The 15,331-nt window shown below is 38.9% G+C and overlaps 3 protein-coding genes and 1 long non-coding RNA gene across 7 annotated transcripts; 3 read left to right on the top strand and 1 right to left on the bottom strand.

Annotated features, from left to right (window-relative positions):
• The first annotated feature begins 217 nt into the window (after positions 1 to 217).
• LOC131025738 (uncharacterized) lies at positions 218 to 1,068 on the top strand. Its single transcript, XM_057955525.1, has 2 exons — positions 218 to 564; positions 642 to 1,068. The coding sequence occupies exons 1-2, from the start codon at positions 218 to 220 to the stop codon at positions 1,066 to 1,068; spliced, it is 774 nt and encodes a 257-aa protein (XP_057811508.1).
• Positions 1,069 to 7,337: 6,269 nt separating this feature from the next.
• Positions 7,338 to 10,358, top strand: LOC131026260 (protein FAR1-RELATED SEQUENCE 1). 3 transcript variants are annotated; one of them, XM_057956058.1, is made up of 4 exons: positions 7,338 to 7,523; positions 7,643 to 9,798; positions 9,879 to 9,929; positions 10,008 to 10,358. In XM_057956058.1, exons 2-4 carry the CDS (start codon positions 7,723 to 7,725, stop codon positions 10,044 to 10,046), a joined length of 2,166 nt encoding a protein of 721 aa, XP_057812041.1. In that variant the 5' UTR covers positions 7,338 to 7,523; positions 7,643 to 7,722; the 3' UTR covers positions 10,047 to 10,358. The 3 variants fall into 3 exon arrangements, with proteins under 3 accessions (XP_057812041.1, XP_057812040.1, XP_057812042.1); XM_057956057.1 differs by having other exon boundaries at positions 7,357 to 7,523; positions 7,605 to 9,798; XM_057956059.1 differs by having other exon boundaries at positions 7,368 to 7,523; positions 7,605 to 9,798; positions 9,898 to 9,929.
• Positions 10,359 to 10,420: 62 nt separating this feature from the next.
• LOC131026261 (uncharacterized) lies at positions 10,421 to 11,621 on the bottom strand. Of its 2 annotated transcripts, none has more exons than XM_057956060.1 (2): positions 11,473 to 11,621; positions 10,421 to 11,222 (listed from the first exon to the last, which is right to left on the bottom strand). In XM_057956060.1, exon 2 carries the CDS (start codon positions 11,219 to 11,221, stop codon positions 10,616 to 10,618), a length of 606 nt encoding a protein of 201 aa, XP_057812043.1. In that variant the 5' UTR covers position 11,222; positions 11,473 to 11,621; the 3' UTR covers positions 10,421 to 10,615. The 2 variants fall into 2 exon arrangements, with proteins under 2 accessions (XP_057812043.1, XP_057812044.1); XM_057956061.1 differs by having other exon boundaries at positions 10,421 to 11,356; positions 11,473 to 11,617.
• A 1,482-nt stretch (positions 11,622 to 13,103) lies between these two features.
• LOC131026259 (uncharacterized) lies at positions 13,104 to 14,834 on the top strand. Its single transcript, XR_009102230.1, has 3 exons — positions 13,104 to 13,401; positions 13,486 to 14,073; positions 14,547 to 14,834. It is a non-coding gene; the product is annotated as an uncharacterized LOC131026259 (long non-coding RNA).
• Positions 14,835 to 15,331: the final 497 nt, after the last annotated feature.

Raw genomic sequence — 15,331 nt, 5'->3', positions numbered from 1 at the left:
GTCCCTCACGGGTTGTCCTATTATCATCTGCAGAAGAATCTCGCGCATTATGGGCACCATGTAGCTGCAGTCTTCAAAGCAGCGACATATTCCTATCGATCAGACGATTTTTAAAGGAATTTTTCTGCGCTTCAACTACTGAAAGTCAACCCGCCTCGACGCTATTGGTGTGGAGAGATGGGCCAGGTCCAAGTGCCCTGTACGACGCACGAGCTTCATGACGTCGAATGCTGCCGAGACGATGAACAGTAGACTGTTGTGGGCACGACGCCTCCCGGTTGCTTCATTGTTCGAGACCTATCGAGCCATTATGGAGAAATGGTTCGATAGGCGACGCATCTCGGCTGCATCGAGGTCACATGAGTTGACTGAGGTAGTAGAGGGAAAGTTGCATGTGGCTGTCGAAGTGGGTCGGCAATTGGCTGTTCGAGGGACGACGACGCACATGTTTAGTGTTGAGGATGATCATGTATTCTACATTGTCGATCTCGAGAATCGGACTTGTAGTTGTGCTCAGTTCGACTTGGATGACATTCCGTGTCGTCATGCTTGTGCCGCTATTAGGTACCTCATTTATTACAAATTTTGCATATTGTATTAATTTTTTGTAAATTTATGTTTTTATCTTTGCATTTTATTAGGCGTGCAGGACTGCAAGTCACGGATTTTGTTGGAAGATATTTCAAACAATCCGTGCTGTTGGCCACATATATGGAGCGTATTGTTCCCGTTCCACATCCTACGTATTGGAATGTGCCCGATGAGATATCAGCCTATGTTGTGAAACCCCCGGATATCACGGTCCATGCGGGACGACCGAAGTTGAGTAGGGCTCGTTCAGCAGTTGAGGGTTCTCCTAATTCTCGACCTCAAGTATGCTCACGTTGCAAGGGTAGAGGTCACAATGCCCAGAGATGCAAAGCGCAAGTACTTGCATTGGACTTGAACGTGCCGGTGGAGGGTGTCGAGCAACCACCCGATGCACGAAGGCGGCGAAAGAAGATATGCGGCATTTGTAGGAGTGGAACACACACTAGGAATGCATGTCCTCAAAATGTTGGGTCGTGAGTGATTTTGAATCTTTGATCTTCAAAATGTTGTTGGAATGTTGTTGGATGTTTACTTGTTGTTTGGGGTCTGAATTTGTTGTTGGTATTTGTTGAACTTGCTTTAAAATTCGAAAAACAGGTGTTTTTGGGGTGAACAAGGTCTCTGTACTAACCCGTGTCACCGTGCACGGTTTCGAGTTCTTCCGTACACGGTTGCGTGCACGGGTTCGAGAAACCTTACACGGTTAGGGCCTAACCGTGTACAGAGCTCTTGTTCACCCCAAAATCACCTATTTTTCGAATTTTAAAGCAAGTTCAACAAATACCAACAACAAATTCAGACCCCAATCAAATCAAATTCATTTAAACAAAATGATAATCAAATCAATGACAATTACAAAATGATAATCAAATCAATGACAAAATGATAATCAAATCAAAGCAGCGGGAATTGGGGTACACAATTCCCATATCCTAACAGCTACCATGTAGCGATATTTTTCTACATCCCTATTGGTTCTCATCCGTTCCCGTTTCGGTTTTCCACATACCAGACGATCTAAGTAAGCACATGCATACACACCACAACTAATGCTGTCCTGTTGCAAAAATTGCTGGTTGTGGGGCATCATCACGTACGCCATCTCTGAATCAGCAACATGCACAAACCTGTTGGGATTGTTATCCCAATACCCCACAGTATGCAACAATCTAGGCATCAAACGAGTTATGCACCTCATTGAAGCTCGTCGACGTTATGTGACCCCTTCAACATGTGACAGAGAATCATACACTCGAACCTCCCATTGTTCGATAGAAATGACCATAGTGCACCAATGACTCGCGTTGACATTGCAAATAGTAAGAATCTGCATTGATAGTGATGATTCGAAAAAAACTTAGAAACTAAACCCCATTGATAGTAATGTCGCATTGCCCTTAAGAATTACTAAGCTTACCTCATTAGCCTCCAACCAATGCCACGTATGATCTGCATCAGTGCCCTGGAACAATGTGATGAGATTGTAGGGCACATTCTAATGTGTGTATGCATTTCGCTCTGGTGGATCATTCCCCTGGGGATCCTCTGGATGCAGCATACCATACTCTCTGTATAGGGTATCCTGAACATGAATAATTGAGATGATGAGTGTAGCAATATATTGGAAGCCTCAAAATAAATCAAAGTTACATTAAACTTACATATAAAACGGTTGCAGCCACTGGAGTTCTAACTCGACTAATACCCGGCTGGAGTTGAGTCCGACCCCGATGCACTATATATTCCTGGTTGACCATGATCCTTCGATTTAGCTTCAAAATCCAGAGGTCTATAATCTGCATCCAAAATAACATAACTTCGTTAGTAACACAACGCATATTAAACAATACAATATTACGAATATATTATACCTCAGCATCGAACTCAGCACGACGATCCAAAATACGCCCAAACAAGGCCTGGGTCATCATATATCCAGTCTCCACTACAGGAACACATGCATCGTCGCCCATCTGTCTAAATTGGCAGAAAGCAGCCTTCTTTGCCGTAGGAGTGTTAAGTGGGCCATCAGTCACATACGGACTCTGTAGAAGAGTAGACGGCTTAATCGGGCGTCGTGGCCGCCCTACATCCTGGGCCTCTTCCTCGTCAGTAGTCCAGCTGAACTGGACATCGTCATCTCCATGGATAGGCGTTTTTGGACTCGGCTGACGATGTGAGGCTGATCGCCTCATAGATGCCTCCCTCTCACTGTGACGTGAGGCAGATCGCCGCTAACTCGCATGGGGTGGATCCTCTCCATGCTCTGATCGTCTCTGACTGCCACGAGGCGGATCCTCTCCATGATGTGATCGACTATGACTCCGATGCTGCCGATCCAGGTCTCCAACTGAGTGCCTATGGCTCACATGAGGCGGATCCTCATGAAATGATCGCCCAGGACTAGGAATGTGAGATGTAGACCGTCTGTGACTGGGTCTCGGCTGGTCGAACTCCTCACTCCCGTGTCTATGACGATTGGCATGGCTGGATGATGATCTATGCTTCCTCGAAGAAGATCGCCCACCGAAGATATCATTCACAGCGGCCACGACCTTTCGTGTAATTTTGGCAACCAGTCCATGCTCGGAGTCGTCGTCTACAATCGCCCGCCGCACCTCAGGGATCACGGTCCGGATCTGCTCCCGTGTCACGCTCTCAGTGACACGGGCAATCAAGTCCTCGTCACGTCGCCTCCAATAATCAGCATCTGGATCTGCTCGAGGCCCTGAATCATCGAACTCCTGCGGCCTAGGCCGCTTCGACGGGCTACCAGTCGGATCAGCATACATCTGCCTATGCCGCTCAACATGGACAGGCTGCTTCCCACGAGCCTTCTCTGCTCGTGAGCTACTCCTCGGCACTAGGAGGCGGCCTAACAGGAACAGGCTCTGCTCGTGAGCTACTCTTCTGCACAGGAGGAGGCCTAACAGGAGGAGGCGGTTCCGGTACAAGTGGCTCTGTCAAGCCGGCATATTTCTCTCCAGGATGGTATCGTACAGAAAAAGGGTCGGGAAGCCTCAGAGTCTGCAAATACCATGAATCATTCTCCTCCTCGACCGGTTCGAGTGTCCGGTGACACTCGTCCTGCACAAAGATGAATCGATCATTTTTCATTATTCGTTAATCATAACATAATAAAAGGATTGAAACTGTAAAAAAAACAACAATAAGTACCTCATCAGCATAAAAAAAGTGGGCGAAGTCAGAAGCCGACCTCCAAGTCGTCCAGTTGACCAATCGTGGCATCTGGAAGCTCGTGTCACGAGCCCCACACGCGCGGCCCAACCTCGGAATGGCCTCGTACGACCAAATCTGTAATGCCCATATGGGCTCATAGAAGTGGTACGTCCTCCTAGTACCGGTAATCTCCGAGGGATGCTTCTTCAACACACTCATCCCATGGCACAAAATTTGGAATGAGTAAGAGCCCCACGGGAAGTCGATCCATGCCTGATCGTCCTCTACCAGTGCCCACACCCAATCGTGCACGTATTTATAATCCCGACAGAAGATGAGATCATACGCCACGAGAATATTGCCCACCCTCAAATAATCCTGGGCACTATTGCCCATACTGCGGTTAACGAACCGCTTGCGCAGATCCTTCACTTCCACCTTCTTGCATTTCAAAACTCGGTGCCATAGACTCTGCTTCCCAACACGGTGATCCACATTAGGATCAAAACGCTGCGGGGATGGCCCGAAGCACAACCCCGTCACCAGACAATACTCCAAAGCGCCGAATCGAATGTCGTGTCCACCAACGTGGAACCACTTCTCCCACGGACCGAATGCTTGGTCATACAACTCCCGTGCAAGAAGATGGTGCAGTGCGGCATTCGCACTATCCTGCCTCTTCAACTTAAGTAAATGCCCAAACGGACCTCTTTTAAATTCTTCAAAACACCGGTAATGGATAAGACAGGTCTCCACTTCCTTCAATGTCTTGTCCTTGATGTAGTGATTGATTGATTCGTCCGTTATAACCTTGCATGTACGGACGTAACCAAACATGCATCGGAGGCTGAAAATAATTCAAAATGATGATTAGTATCAAAAAATATCAACCGTGTACGATTCTAGACCAACCGTGTACAACCGTGTATAACCGTGTACGGATGAACAAACCGTGTACGGTTGTACACGGTTAAATCGTGTACAAAAAATACCTCTATACGTCTAAAATACACAATTAGGGCATATTACATGATTTAAAATCAACCGTGTACCATTCTAGAGAAACCGTGTACAACCGTGTATGGATGAACAAACCGTGTACGGTTGTACACGGTTGTACACGGTTAAATCGTGTACGAAAAATATATTTATACGTTTAAAATACACAATTAAGGCATATTACATCAATTAATCCTAACCGTGTAACATAATTGTCTAACCGTGTACAACCGTGTACTGAAGAACCGTACACGGTTGTACACGGTTGTTCAAAATAATTTCCAGATTCCAAATTTCGCAAATTACCAACTATAATTGTCTAACAAATGCTACAACCGTGTACCTAATAATCAACTATTGTGCATAATTTAACAATACAAAACACATAAACTCAAATTTTGACAAATATAGGCCACGGTTACTTACCGAATTCGGCGTCGGGTATTGTTCGCTCCTCCTTGATGTACTCGGGCGATTTCCTCGTTGTGCCTCTTCCCCATCGTAATCTGATTCCGTTGAACTCATAGTGGCTGGAGTTTCTTAGAGAGAGAGAGAGGCGTGTATGGAGTGTATGGAGTGCACGGTGTTTAGGGTTTTTGTCTCTCTTTTTTTTTTGAATTTGGAAGCTGAATAATAGAAGAGAGAGAGAGAGAGCCGTGTATAGTGCACGGTCTTCTCAATATTTGCATAAGATTCTTTTTTTTGGGAATGATTTGAAACAAGATTCTTGTTTTGACCACTTTTCGGCTGAATAGGTGAAAAAATTCATGCACTTTTGAAACAAGGTTCGTGTACATGCAAGAAAAGAAACCCTAAACCCTAATAAGACATATCAGAATACGATTTTGGAGAGAGAGAAACATAATAAGACAAAAAATAATATCTTGATAATGATAGAAGATTCTATAGCCACGTTTGTTATTGTTTAAAGAAAACAAAAAGTTTTAAATAAGTCAAAGATGTGGTGGGGACCATTAAGAATGTGCTACAAAACTTATATATTTATGGGGTGTGATACTTAACTTATTTATTTTATTCAAAGTGCTACATAAAAATCTCATCCTTTAATTTTTGTTGCATTACGAAGTTAAGCGTGCATTTAAAATATAAAATGAAATTAACGCTTCAAATGCTGTAAAACCATCAAGAAATTACCAAAAAAAGAAAGGATCTCAAGAGCTTAGAGCTCAGTCCAATAAGAGCTGCTTTGATGGCTCTTTAGCGGTGGTCTCCACTTTAAAGCCTCCTCCACATTGGGGGCTCTATTATAAGCTCTATAATTTTTTTTTTGTTCAAAATTATATATTTCAAGATTTGATAAATATCAAATTTTTTAAATTCGAAAATTACAATTATTTAAAATAAAAAAATAAAAAATAAAAAATTATAATGAAAACTTTTTGAAAAAATGTAGGCTTGTCTACAATATTGTATAGTGGACGTACTATAAAGAAAAAAGCTACATTAATTTGATTTTGTATTGAATTCCACGGGTAAAAATGTGTACTTTTCTACAATGTGAAGTGCACTATAAAAAGAGAAGATATATTTAGTTAAAATTAAAATTAAAATTATTTTAATATTTTTAAAATTAAGAAAAAATATTTTTTTAAGGGGGCGCGTGCAATGCACACGACCCACACTCTCTTTCGAGCCCAGCTTTGAGCCCCCTGACGTGGCCGGTAGCGGATCTAAAAGTTTAATCATGATCGGGCGAGATTTCATTGAGATTTTATGACCGCAAGGATTTATATAATTTTTTTTTGTAAATCACTAATAATAATAATAATAATAATAATAATAATAATAATAATAATAAAATTGGCCGGACGACAATCGAGGGTGGCTGGTCTCTAGGAGCCGCCCTTGGGCATGGCACTGGGCGGGGCTTGCTAAAGCGCGGAACCTGCCCAGCAAGCCAGATGCTGTAAGTATTAAAGATTAAGAGGATCAATGTAACACGGTTAAAGTAAATTTAATACAAAACTTAAAAAAAGAAAAATTCGTTTGTTTAAAAAAAAAGTAAAATTTGCAAGAAAAAATACATATAACATATGCTATTTTGATTTACTTCATTCATCCCTGAAACATCTTCATTTATTTTTATTTTCCTTTGTCCCTAAAATATCCTTTGTCTATTTTTTAATACAATTTCACTAACTACATCTTTACAATTTTTATATATTTATACCAATTGTCACTAATGAAAATGAATCCACCAATTTTCATTTTTTACATAATTAATTTTTATAAAAATTCGTGTCATCTCCCATTAGAGAGATGTTTCAATGATGGGAGAGTAATCTATTTATTCCAAGGGGAAAATGTATATCTTGTTGTGATAGAATCATGAATCAGATTCTGATCAAAATAAATTAGAATTGTCCAATTGTATAAGCATCTGGCCCCAAGTTTCCTGAAAATAGTTCCATATAAATTAATCACATTTCATATTTATCAAAGAAATTCAAAAAAAAAAAACTATTATTATTTTATTATGGGCTAATGGGTCTTGGATTATTGACAACAGAAAATGGTTTCAGCGTTACTAATTCGTAAATTGGACTGGCCCAGAATACCCAGTTCAAAAAAGAGTCGCGAGTCGCGACTGCAGGTGCGAGTACGATAAATGAACTCCCATTGCCCTAGTCAGAGAATTTGGAATCTCAATTTCGTACTCGCCCCCAAATCTCAGTACAGATCCCTGCTGTGCTACGATCTCACAGCTCACTGCTCAACGGTCTTCGTCAACAGTAATCTCTCTCTCTCTCTCTCTCTCTCTCTCTATGTGTATATACATGTGTGTGATTTTACAAATTCTCTGTTTGTTGCAGCTTGCAGATTATGCGCAGTGTGTGCTTTTTGTGTGCAGTTGCTTAGTTGTGATAGTGGCATCAGTAGTCTCTCTCTGTATCTCCAATTCATCGTAAAAGAAACAGAATTGATACCTCAATGAGACTTGATCCTCCGCATCCGTCAACTGGAAACCGTAACGACAGTGCAGGAGTTAAATCATGCAATGGAGGAGATAAACCAGCTGATTCCGCTCCAATCATCATTGACTGTGAAACGAGCAGTCGAAAATCATCTGAGCCGCACGAGAGCAAGGAATTCGAGTCAAAAGAGGAGGCTTTCAACTTCTACAAAGCACACGCACTATCCGTTGGATTTTCCGCCATCATAAAGGCCAGCCGTCGATCGAGAATTTCTGGTAAGTTCATCGATGCTAAGTTTGTGTGTACTCGATATGGAGCCAAGCCAGAAACTAGCAGTTTAGCTGAGAGTTCAGAACTCACACGCAATGCTCATGTGAAGAAGAAACGAGGTCGTATTAATCGATCGTGGTCGAAAACAGATTGTAAAGCTTGTATGCACGTTAAGAGGAGGCAGGATGGGAGGTGGATTGTGAGCAGTTTTGTAAAGGAGCATAATCATGATCTCGTTATAGACAGTGCTGGTTTGAGAAATGTATGTAGCTCAAATTCTGCGCAGGTTAGGAGGAAGAAGATGTGTCCTAGCTTGGCTCGACATGAAAGCACTGGTTTGAACTCGAGTGGCTCAATTTCAGGCTTCCGTGAGGGAGATGTGCAGGTATTGCTCGAGTATTTCTCTTGTATGCAAGACGATAACCCTTTCTTCTTTTACGCGATTGATTTGAACAAAAAGCAGCTCCTGAGGAATGTGTTTTGGGCTGATGCAAAAGGGAGAATTGATTATCTGAACTTCGGAGATGTGGTGCTGTTTGACACTATGTATAAGAGGAATGAGTCTAAGTTGCCATTTGTACCTTTTATTGGCATGAACAATCATTTTGAGTTCGTGTTGCTTGGTTGTGGTTTTGTCGCTGATGAGAGTAAATCTTCGTATGCTTGGTTGCTTCGTGCGTGGCTCAGGTCAGTGCACGGGCGAGCTCCTAAGGTGATACTGACTGATCAGGACCCCATGCTGAAGGAGGCTGTTGATGAAGTTCTTCCCGCCTCTCGCCATTGTTTCTGTCTGTGGCACGTGTTGAGTAAGATCCCGGAGAAGCTAGGTTATGCGATGAGGCAGCACAAGGAGTTGGTGGACGAGTTTCATAAGTGCATTTTGAAGTCTCAAACTGAAGAACAGTTTGAGAAAAGTTGGTGGAAATTGGTGGATAGGTTCGAGTTGAGGAGTGATAAGTGGATTGAGTCGTTGCATGATGATCGCCTGAGATGGGTTCCGATGTATATGAAGGACACATTCTTGGCAGGGTTGTCGTCTCCACAACGTTTGGAAAGCATTGTTTCTGTTTTAGACAGATGCTTGCTGCGTAAGGCAAGTTTGAAGGAGTTTCTGCAACAGTATAAGATAATGTTACATGAGAGATGTGAAGATGAAGCAAAATCAGAGTTTGATAGTTGGCAGAGGCAACCAGGATTGAAGTCCCCCTCTCCTTATGGGAAACAAATGGCTCAGATATACACTCATGCCGTATTCAAGAAGTTCCAAGTCGAGGTTTTGGGAGTGGTTGCTTGTCACCCAAAGCTGGAAGGTAGAGACGATGATGCAACGAATATATTCAAGGTTCACGACTTTGAAGAAAACCAGGTTTATCTTGTTACATGGAATGAAGACACAGCTGATGCATCTTGTGCATGCCGCATGTTTGAGTATAATGGTTTTCTTTGTAGACATGTGATGATTGTTCTACAAATTTGTGGTGTGAATACCATCCCAACTAAATATATCTTGAGGCGATGGACAAAGAACGTGAAGAATGGGGAGGGAGCAAGACAAGTTGATGGAATCGAATCCAGGAATGAACGATACAGTGATTTATACCAGCGTGCTTGTAAACTTGGCGATGTAGCTTCGTTATGCCAAGAAACCTACAGAATTGCTACTGCTGCAGTAGAAGAGGCTGTTAGAAAGTGTGAGAGCATCAACAATGCAGTCCAAACTGTGTTGCACCCCAGTTCTCCATCAAACTATGCTCTTCATGAATCTCAAGGATTAATTCAGGGCAAGACTAAAACAGAGGAAATCATCTCAGGAAAAGAAAAGGTGAATCTCTGTCTGTCTCCCTCTCTCTCTCTCTCTCTCTCTCTCTCTCGCTCTGGTTTAGTGACGATTGCTTATTATAGGTGCATTTGGTGCATGAAGGAATGACCACTGGACTGCACTGGGACCAAATGGTAAGCTTGCTGTCGTAGTTTGGTTTGGTTACAAATAGGTCGAGATAAAACAAGTTATAACAAACTTCCATGTTGCAGGGATATTTGAATTTTCGAGCATCAGCACTCGATTGTTAATGTTACGGACCACAACAAACTGAATGAGGGATGGTATGATGCCGCTGCATATTTCTGCAGAAGAATACTGTTTGTTACATTTTTTACTCTACTAGAGATCGAGCAGTAGTTCGTTTCATGGGATCTTTGTATCGGATAACTAAAGTGGTAACCAAACTTGAGAGTTCTAACCTAGAAAATGCTAGATTACTTTACTAATCTACCTGTGATGGGAAGCTATTTTGGGCTAATCTGATGTATACAGTTGATAAACAAGATCACCTTTTAATAGAAAGTTAAAAAGGGAACATCTCTCTCTTCAGTTTTCTTTGATTGGTATATGTTGAAAAACAGTATAATAAGCTCAACAACTGAATCAAATCCCACAACAAGAGTATCGAAGCATGCAAGATTAATGAAAAAACTCAATTTTTGCATTGTTCACAATCAGTCAGAAATCATAAACCAAGGGAAGAAATCCCATCAATAGTCAATAGGTAAAGAAAACCAAAACTTCACAAATTTTATTGGGAAGCAAATCTCTATGCTCATAATTATGCATACAAGATTTCTCACAAGAGAGACAGAGCTCATACCATAATGACTTTGGCCCCGAGGGCTTTCATCTTCTCAACAATTTTCTCTGCTTCATCCTTCAAGACTCCCTTTTTAAGAACAGCGGGTGTCTTCTCCACCAAATCCTTGGCTTCTTTCAGTCCGAGGTCCATAAAAGTTCGAAGCTCTTTGATTATCTTGAGCTTTGAAGCTGCTTCGTAAGACTCCATCTTCAGCTCAAATGTCGCATTTTCAGGCTTCTTTTCTTCCTTCCCTGCTGCAGCCTCTGCGCCAGCACATTGGATTCGAGCCATGATCTCAAACCTCTCCTTCATCGTCAACTTCTTCATCATTATGAAACAGAACTTGTCCATCATTATGGTGGAGAGTTGGTTATACTCAGCAAGTGTGAGTCCACACACTTGATCAACAAGCCTCCAAACCCTCGTGGTCGGAGGGCCACGGTGGTCCGTGGGATCAAAAGTTGCAGGATCATAATCAGCAGGGAGCATTCTTTGGTCGAATTCTACTACTTCATCTCGCGATGTTGTAGTTTGAGTGAAATGTCTAGTCCTCACCCCAATTACCTTAACACAACAAGGAGACCATACATGATGCCTCAATTTCGCAATCAAACTCATTCTGTTTAACACCAAAAAGCAAAGCCCTTGAGTCAGATGATTTAACTCCTCAAGGCAAGGCGACAATGTAGCAATCGGGAGATGCAGGCATATTTAAATAAATATGATTTCGGCAACAATTTCAAAATTTCAGACCTGATTTCAGCAATTTTACGCATAAAAAATGAATTTCAGTAATCACACCAACAAAATTCATTCAATATCTTCACTATAAAAAAAAAATGCAAGGCGAAATCATTTTTCATAAATACCTTTGCTTGAATCTGTTATTGTGTCCCCAAACTCCGGAATTGAAGATGCAGACGAGGGAGAAGAGGAATTAGGGTTTAAGAAGGATGAAAGAATTATGTGTTTTAACTTTTATCTCTATTTTATCTTCATTTTCTTATCATTCTTTTTTAATTTTTATTTTGAGAAGTCTTTCTATTTTTAATAACTAATACAATTCAACCAATGGTAAAATACTAAATATGAAGATCATGATAAGAATTTTAATTTGATATATATTAAGTGAACAATAATTTAAGATTAAAAATTATACTACAAATTAAAAGTTTTATCAAAAGTTATTTTCTCTCTTACATTTTATTATTTTTATCTCTTATTATTTTCTTATTCTATAAAAATCGAAATCTTTTGATTTTATTTTATGTTCTTTATTTTTAATTTTTTATATTTATTTATTTATTTATTTATTTTATATAGTTTGTAAATTTAATTTATTATATGGATAAAAAGGATTCTTTAATATAATGACAAAATAATATTTTCACCTATATTATTTATATTCCAATTGAATGTGTAGCATATATTAATGCACTAATGATATTGATTGTAAAATTTATATTTATATTCGAAACTTTGTTTACCAAATATTTGAGGCTATAAGTTTAATTGATTCTATATGAACTTTCTAAATTTATATTTATATTCAAAATATTGATTATTTTCCTTTGAAAATAAATTATATCATTCAAATTAATAAAATATATTAATTATTTTCTTATAAAAAATAGAGTTAATTAAAAATTTAATACAATTATTACTAATTATAGTAGATAAGTATAAATTGTACCAACTAATAATTTATATTTTCAAGTTAAATCACTTAACGAATTAGTTCACGAGCTAATCAGCCGAATACTACCAAGTTCAATATTAATTTGTTTATTTATCGATTTCCCTAAACGAGCTTTTTTCGAGCAGAGCTCCAAATAATTTGCGAACGATTTAGTCTGTTTACCATCCTAGTTAAAAATCCCATATTGTAAACGAATATTAGTTCACTGTCAATTCTACCGCATCCCCTCAATCGCCCCGCCTCCACCATTCTCTCGGCCCGACTCAATTGGCTGTCAATTATGTTGCATCCCGATCCCTTTCGGTGAGATTCTGGTTGCTCGTGCATAATCAAAATTATTGTTTAAGTTGGATTTACTCTTATATAGATTAGGGTTAATTTGTTTTAAATCCACAAACTTTACACAATTTTAGGTTTTTCCCAAAACAAATAAAAATATGTTCTAAATACACAAACTTTCACACTTTTTGGAATTTCCCACGGAAGTCAATTCTGATAAAATTAAATCTGTCGTAGAGTTGGATTTTGTTGTCGTGCAATATCTTAAAAGTTTAATTTGGTACAATTTATTTCACAATAATTAAAATATCCAAGTTTTATAGTATATAACATCATATATATCTTCTAGGTTGGTAAAATTCAGCCTCAGGTCAGATTCAATTTTATCTAAATTGAATTTTATGGGAAATTCCAAAAATTATGAAAGTTTGTGTATTTAGAACAAACTTTTATTTATTTTGGGAGAAATCAAAAATGGTGTAAAGTTTATGGATTTAAAACAAATTAACCCTATAGATTATTATCAAATGGTTTTGATGCACTGATTGTTGTTTTGTTGGATTTTCTTATGTTTAGTTGCACTATGAATGAAAGTGACCCTATCTCTCCGTTTCTTTCCTGTCTGCTCCCATCAGTGAATTTTTTCTGCCCAAATTCCTGCTAACCCTTTTAATGCTCTTCTGTTAAGATTCTTGAGTCGCTCGATGTTAACCATCTCTCTGTCTCTCAAATATTTATAGTTTCATATCTCATTTTGATTATTCCGCCTTCCGCCGCCTCCCTCTCCGCCCCCGCCGGTGTATTTGCCCTATTTTGAAAGGTTTGTGATTATTCATAAACTTTTGGTGCATTTTTCTTATTTTTCTCATATTTTTTCATAATAGATCCGTGTTTTGTTTATCAGCCGTTCACAGTCGCTGCTCCGGCCGCCGTCGATCGTCTCCGGTTAGTGTTTGCCCCGCCCCCTGCTCCGCCGCCGACGTTCATTCTCTTTCAAAATCATTAGTGACATTGTAAATATCTGTATCATCTCTTTCAAAATCATTAGTGTTCAACCATATCAAATCAGTTAGTTTTCTTGCAGTAGCGTTGGAGTTCCATTTCTGGTGAAGTTGAGGAATTACTTATTTTACTCGCTTATTTTTTTAATATTATATCTTTGTCATCCAACTTTACTTGCTTATTTTTGTAATATTATTGCCGATTTTTAGGTGAATTAAGATTGTCATATATATTGCTCTTTAAGGTCGATAGATTCAGCAAAGCAATAGATTGAAAAGGTATGGAATTTTTTATGTGTAGACTTTAATATTGGGATTTACAACAGATTATACACTCTCACCGGACAGGTTACTCATATACTCACCATTATGCAATATAAATTTGGATTTAATGTTTTGTTAATTTTTCCATCTTCAGCCTATAAACCATTTCTTGGGTTGTGCAGTTTGTCGACGAAAAGGAAGAGAATTTTGGTCCCAAGATTCAAAAAGTAACATTTTGCATAATGCTCTACTTAATTCGTGCATGAAGAATTCAATCTTGCAAAATAATCTTTAATAATCTAAATCAAAATGTGATTCAGTATATATTTTAAGTAACACCGAGTTAGTGAAATATTAAACAACTCTTGGGATATCGTGAAAAAGAAATTATTCTGTGAGAATGTTGCTCGAATTGCATTAAATTTTTGGTGGTCCATTCATTCACACACCAATTTAGTTTGTATTTGGATTTGTTGGATTTTATCTCCATACTTTGAAAACTGAGGCTGTAGTGGGTGGCGGGTATCCAACGAGTAGCAGGTTCGTGGATACCCGACGGGTGACGGGTATCTGCGGGTCGCGGATAAGAGTGGCAAATAGTAGTGTACAAGAAGTTGAAATTTTCTCTAAAATTTGCTGCAGTTTCGTGGTGATTTATTTATTGGGTGATTTATTGCATTTGTTGGGTGGTTGATTGCAGGATGTCGACACCGAGAAGCAGCAGCGTCCCCCATCTCTCAAGCCTCGGTGGGTATCTGACGGGTAGTGGGTGGCGGGTATCCGACGGGTAACGGGTGGCAGATACCCGACGGGTGGGGGTATCCACGGGTATGGGTGGCAAATAATTTTTTCGAATATACGTTTCGCTAAGTCATGTTAAGGATGAAAGTCCTCTTTAATTTATTTTTTCATTTTAGTTTGATGTGTACCGTAGACCTATATCATATTAACAGTTTTTTTAGTGAATAATCTCCATAATTTATAAATATATTAAGAAATAATTTTTACATTTTTTTAAATATAAATTATAACACCAAATGATACCCGTCGAAATTCGACGGGTTACACACTAGTCTATCTATACTAATAGAAAAAGAGCCTAAGGCATCTTAAGTCACAACTTGTGGATTGCCTATTTTATCCCTATTATATATTTTATTTTAAAATTATTTTACATATTATATATTTATAAGAATAGATATTACATTAAATCTATGTGATATATTTCTATAGGTATTGATAAGGCTTATAAATAAATATATCAATCCAATAAATTATCTAATAAAAGTAATGAATTAATAGATTTTTTAAAATAATAAATTATCAAATAAAATAACATTAATTACATGTACAACGTACGTTCTTTCTGCTAGTCTTTCTAAGTGAAGGTGCACATGTTTTAAGAAGAGCTAGTTATATATTTGATGAGTACAAAAATATTATTTAAAAAAAAATAACGGATCAATTATTAATAATGTATGTAAA

Source organism: Salvia miltiorrhiza, chromosome 5 (genome assembly GCF_028751815.1).
Source record: "Salvia miltiorrhiza cultivar Shanhuang (shh) chromosome 5, IMPLAD_Smil_shh, whole genome shotgun sequence".
NCBI classification, from domain to species: domain Eukaryota; kingdom Viridiplantae; phylum Streptophyta; class Magnoliopsida; order Lamiales; family Lamiaceae; genus Salvia; species Salvia miltiorrhiza.
The sequence above is the reverse complement of the archived record's forward strand: the minus strand, read 5'-3'. Positions and strand labels throughout refer to the sequence as shown.

Excerpts from the sequence above, each read along its gene's own strand:
- LOC131025738 (XM_057955525.1), top strand. The coding sequence starts at position 218 with ATGACGTCGAATGCTGCCGAGACGATGAACAGTAGACTGTTGTGGGCA. Across the intron at positions 565-641 it reads CATGCTTGTGCCGCTATTAG|GCGTGCAGGACTGCAAGTCA; the intron begins GTACCTCATTTA and ends GCATTTTATTAG.
- LOC131026261 (XM_057956060.1), bottom strand. The coding sequence starts at position 11,221 with ATGAGTTTGATTGCGAAATTGAGGCATCATGTATGGTCTCCTTGTTGT.
- LOC131026260 (XM_057956058.1), top strand. The coding sequence starts at position 7,723 with ATGAGACTTGATCCTCCGCATCCGTCAACTGGAAACCGTAACGACAGT. Across the intron at positions 9,799-9,878 it reads TCATCTCAGGAAAAGAAAAG|GTGCATTTGGTGCATGAAGG; the intron begins GTGAATCTCTGT and ends TGCTTATTATAG. Across the intron at positions 9,930-10,007 it reads GACTGCACTGGGACCAAATG|GGATATTTGAATTTTCGAGC; the intron begins GTAAGCTTGCTG and ends TCCATGTTGCAG.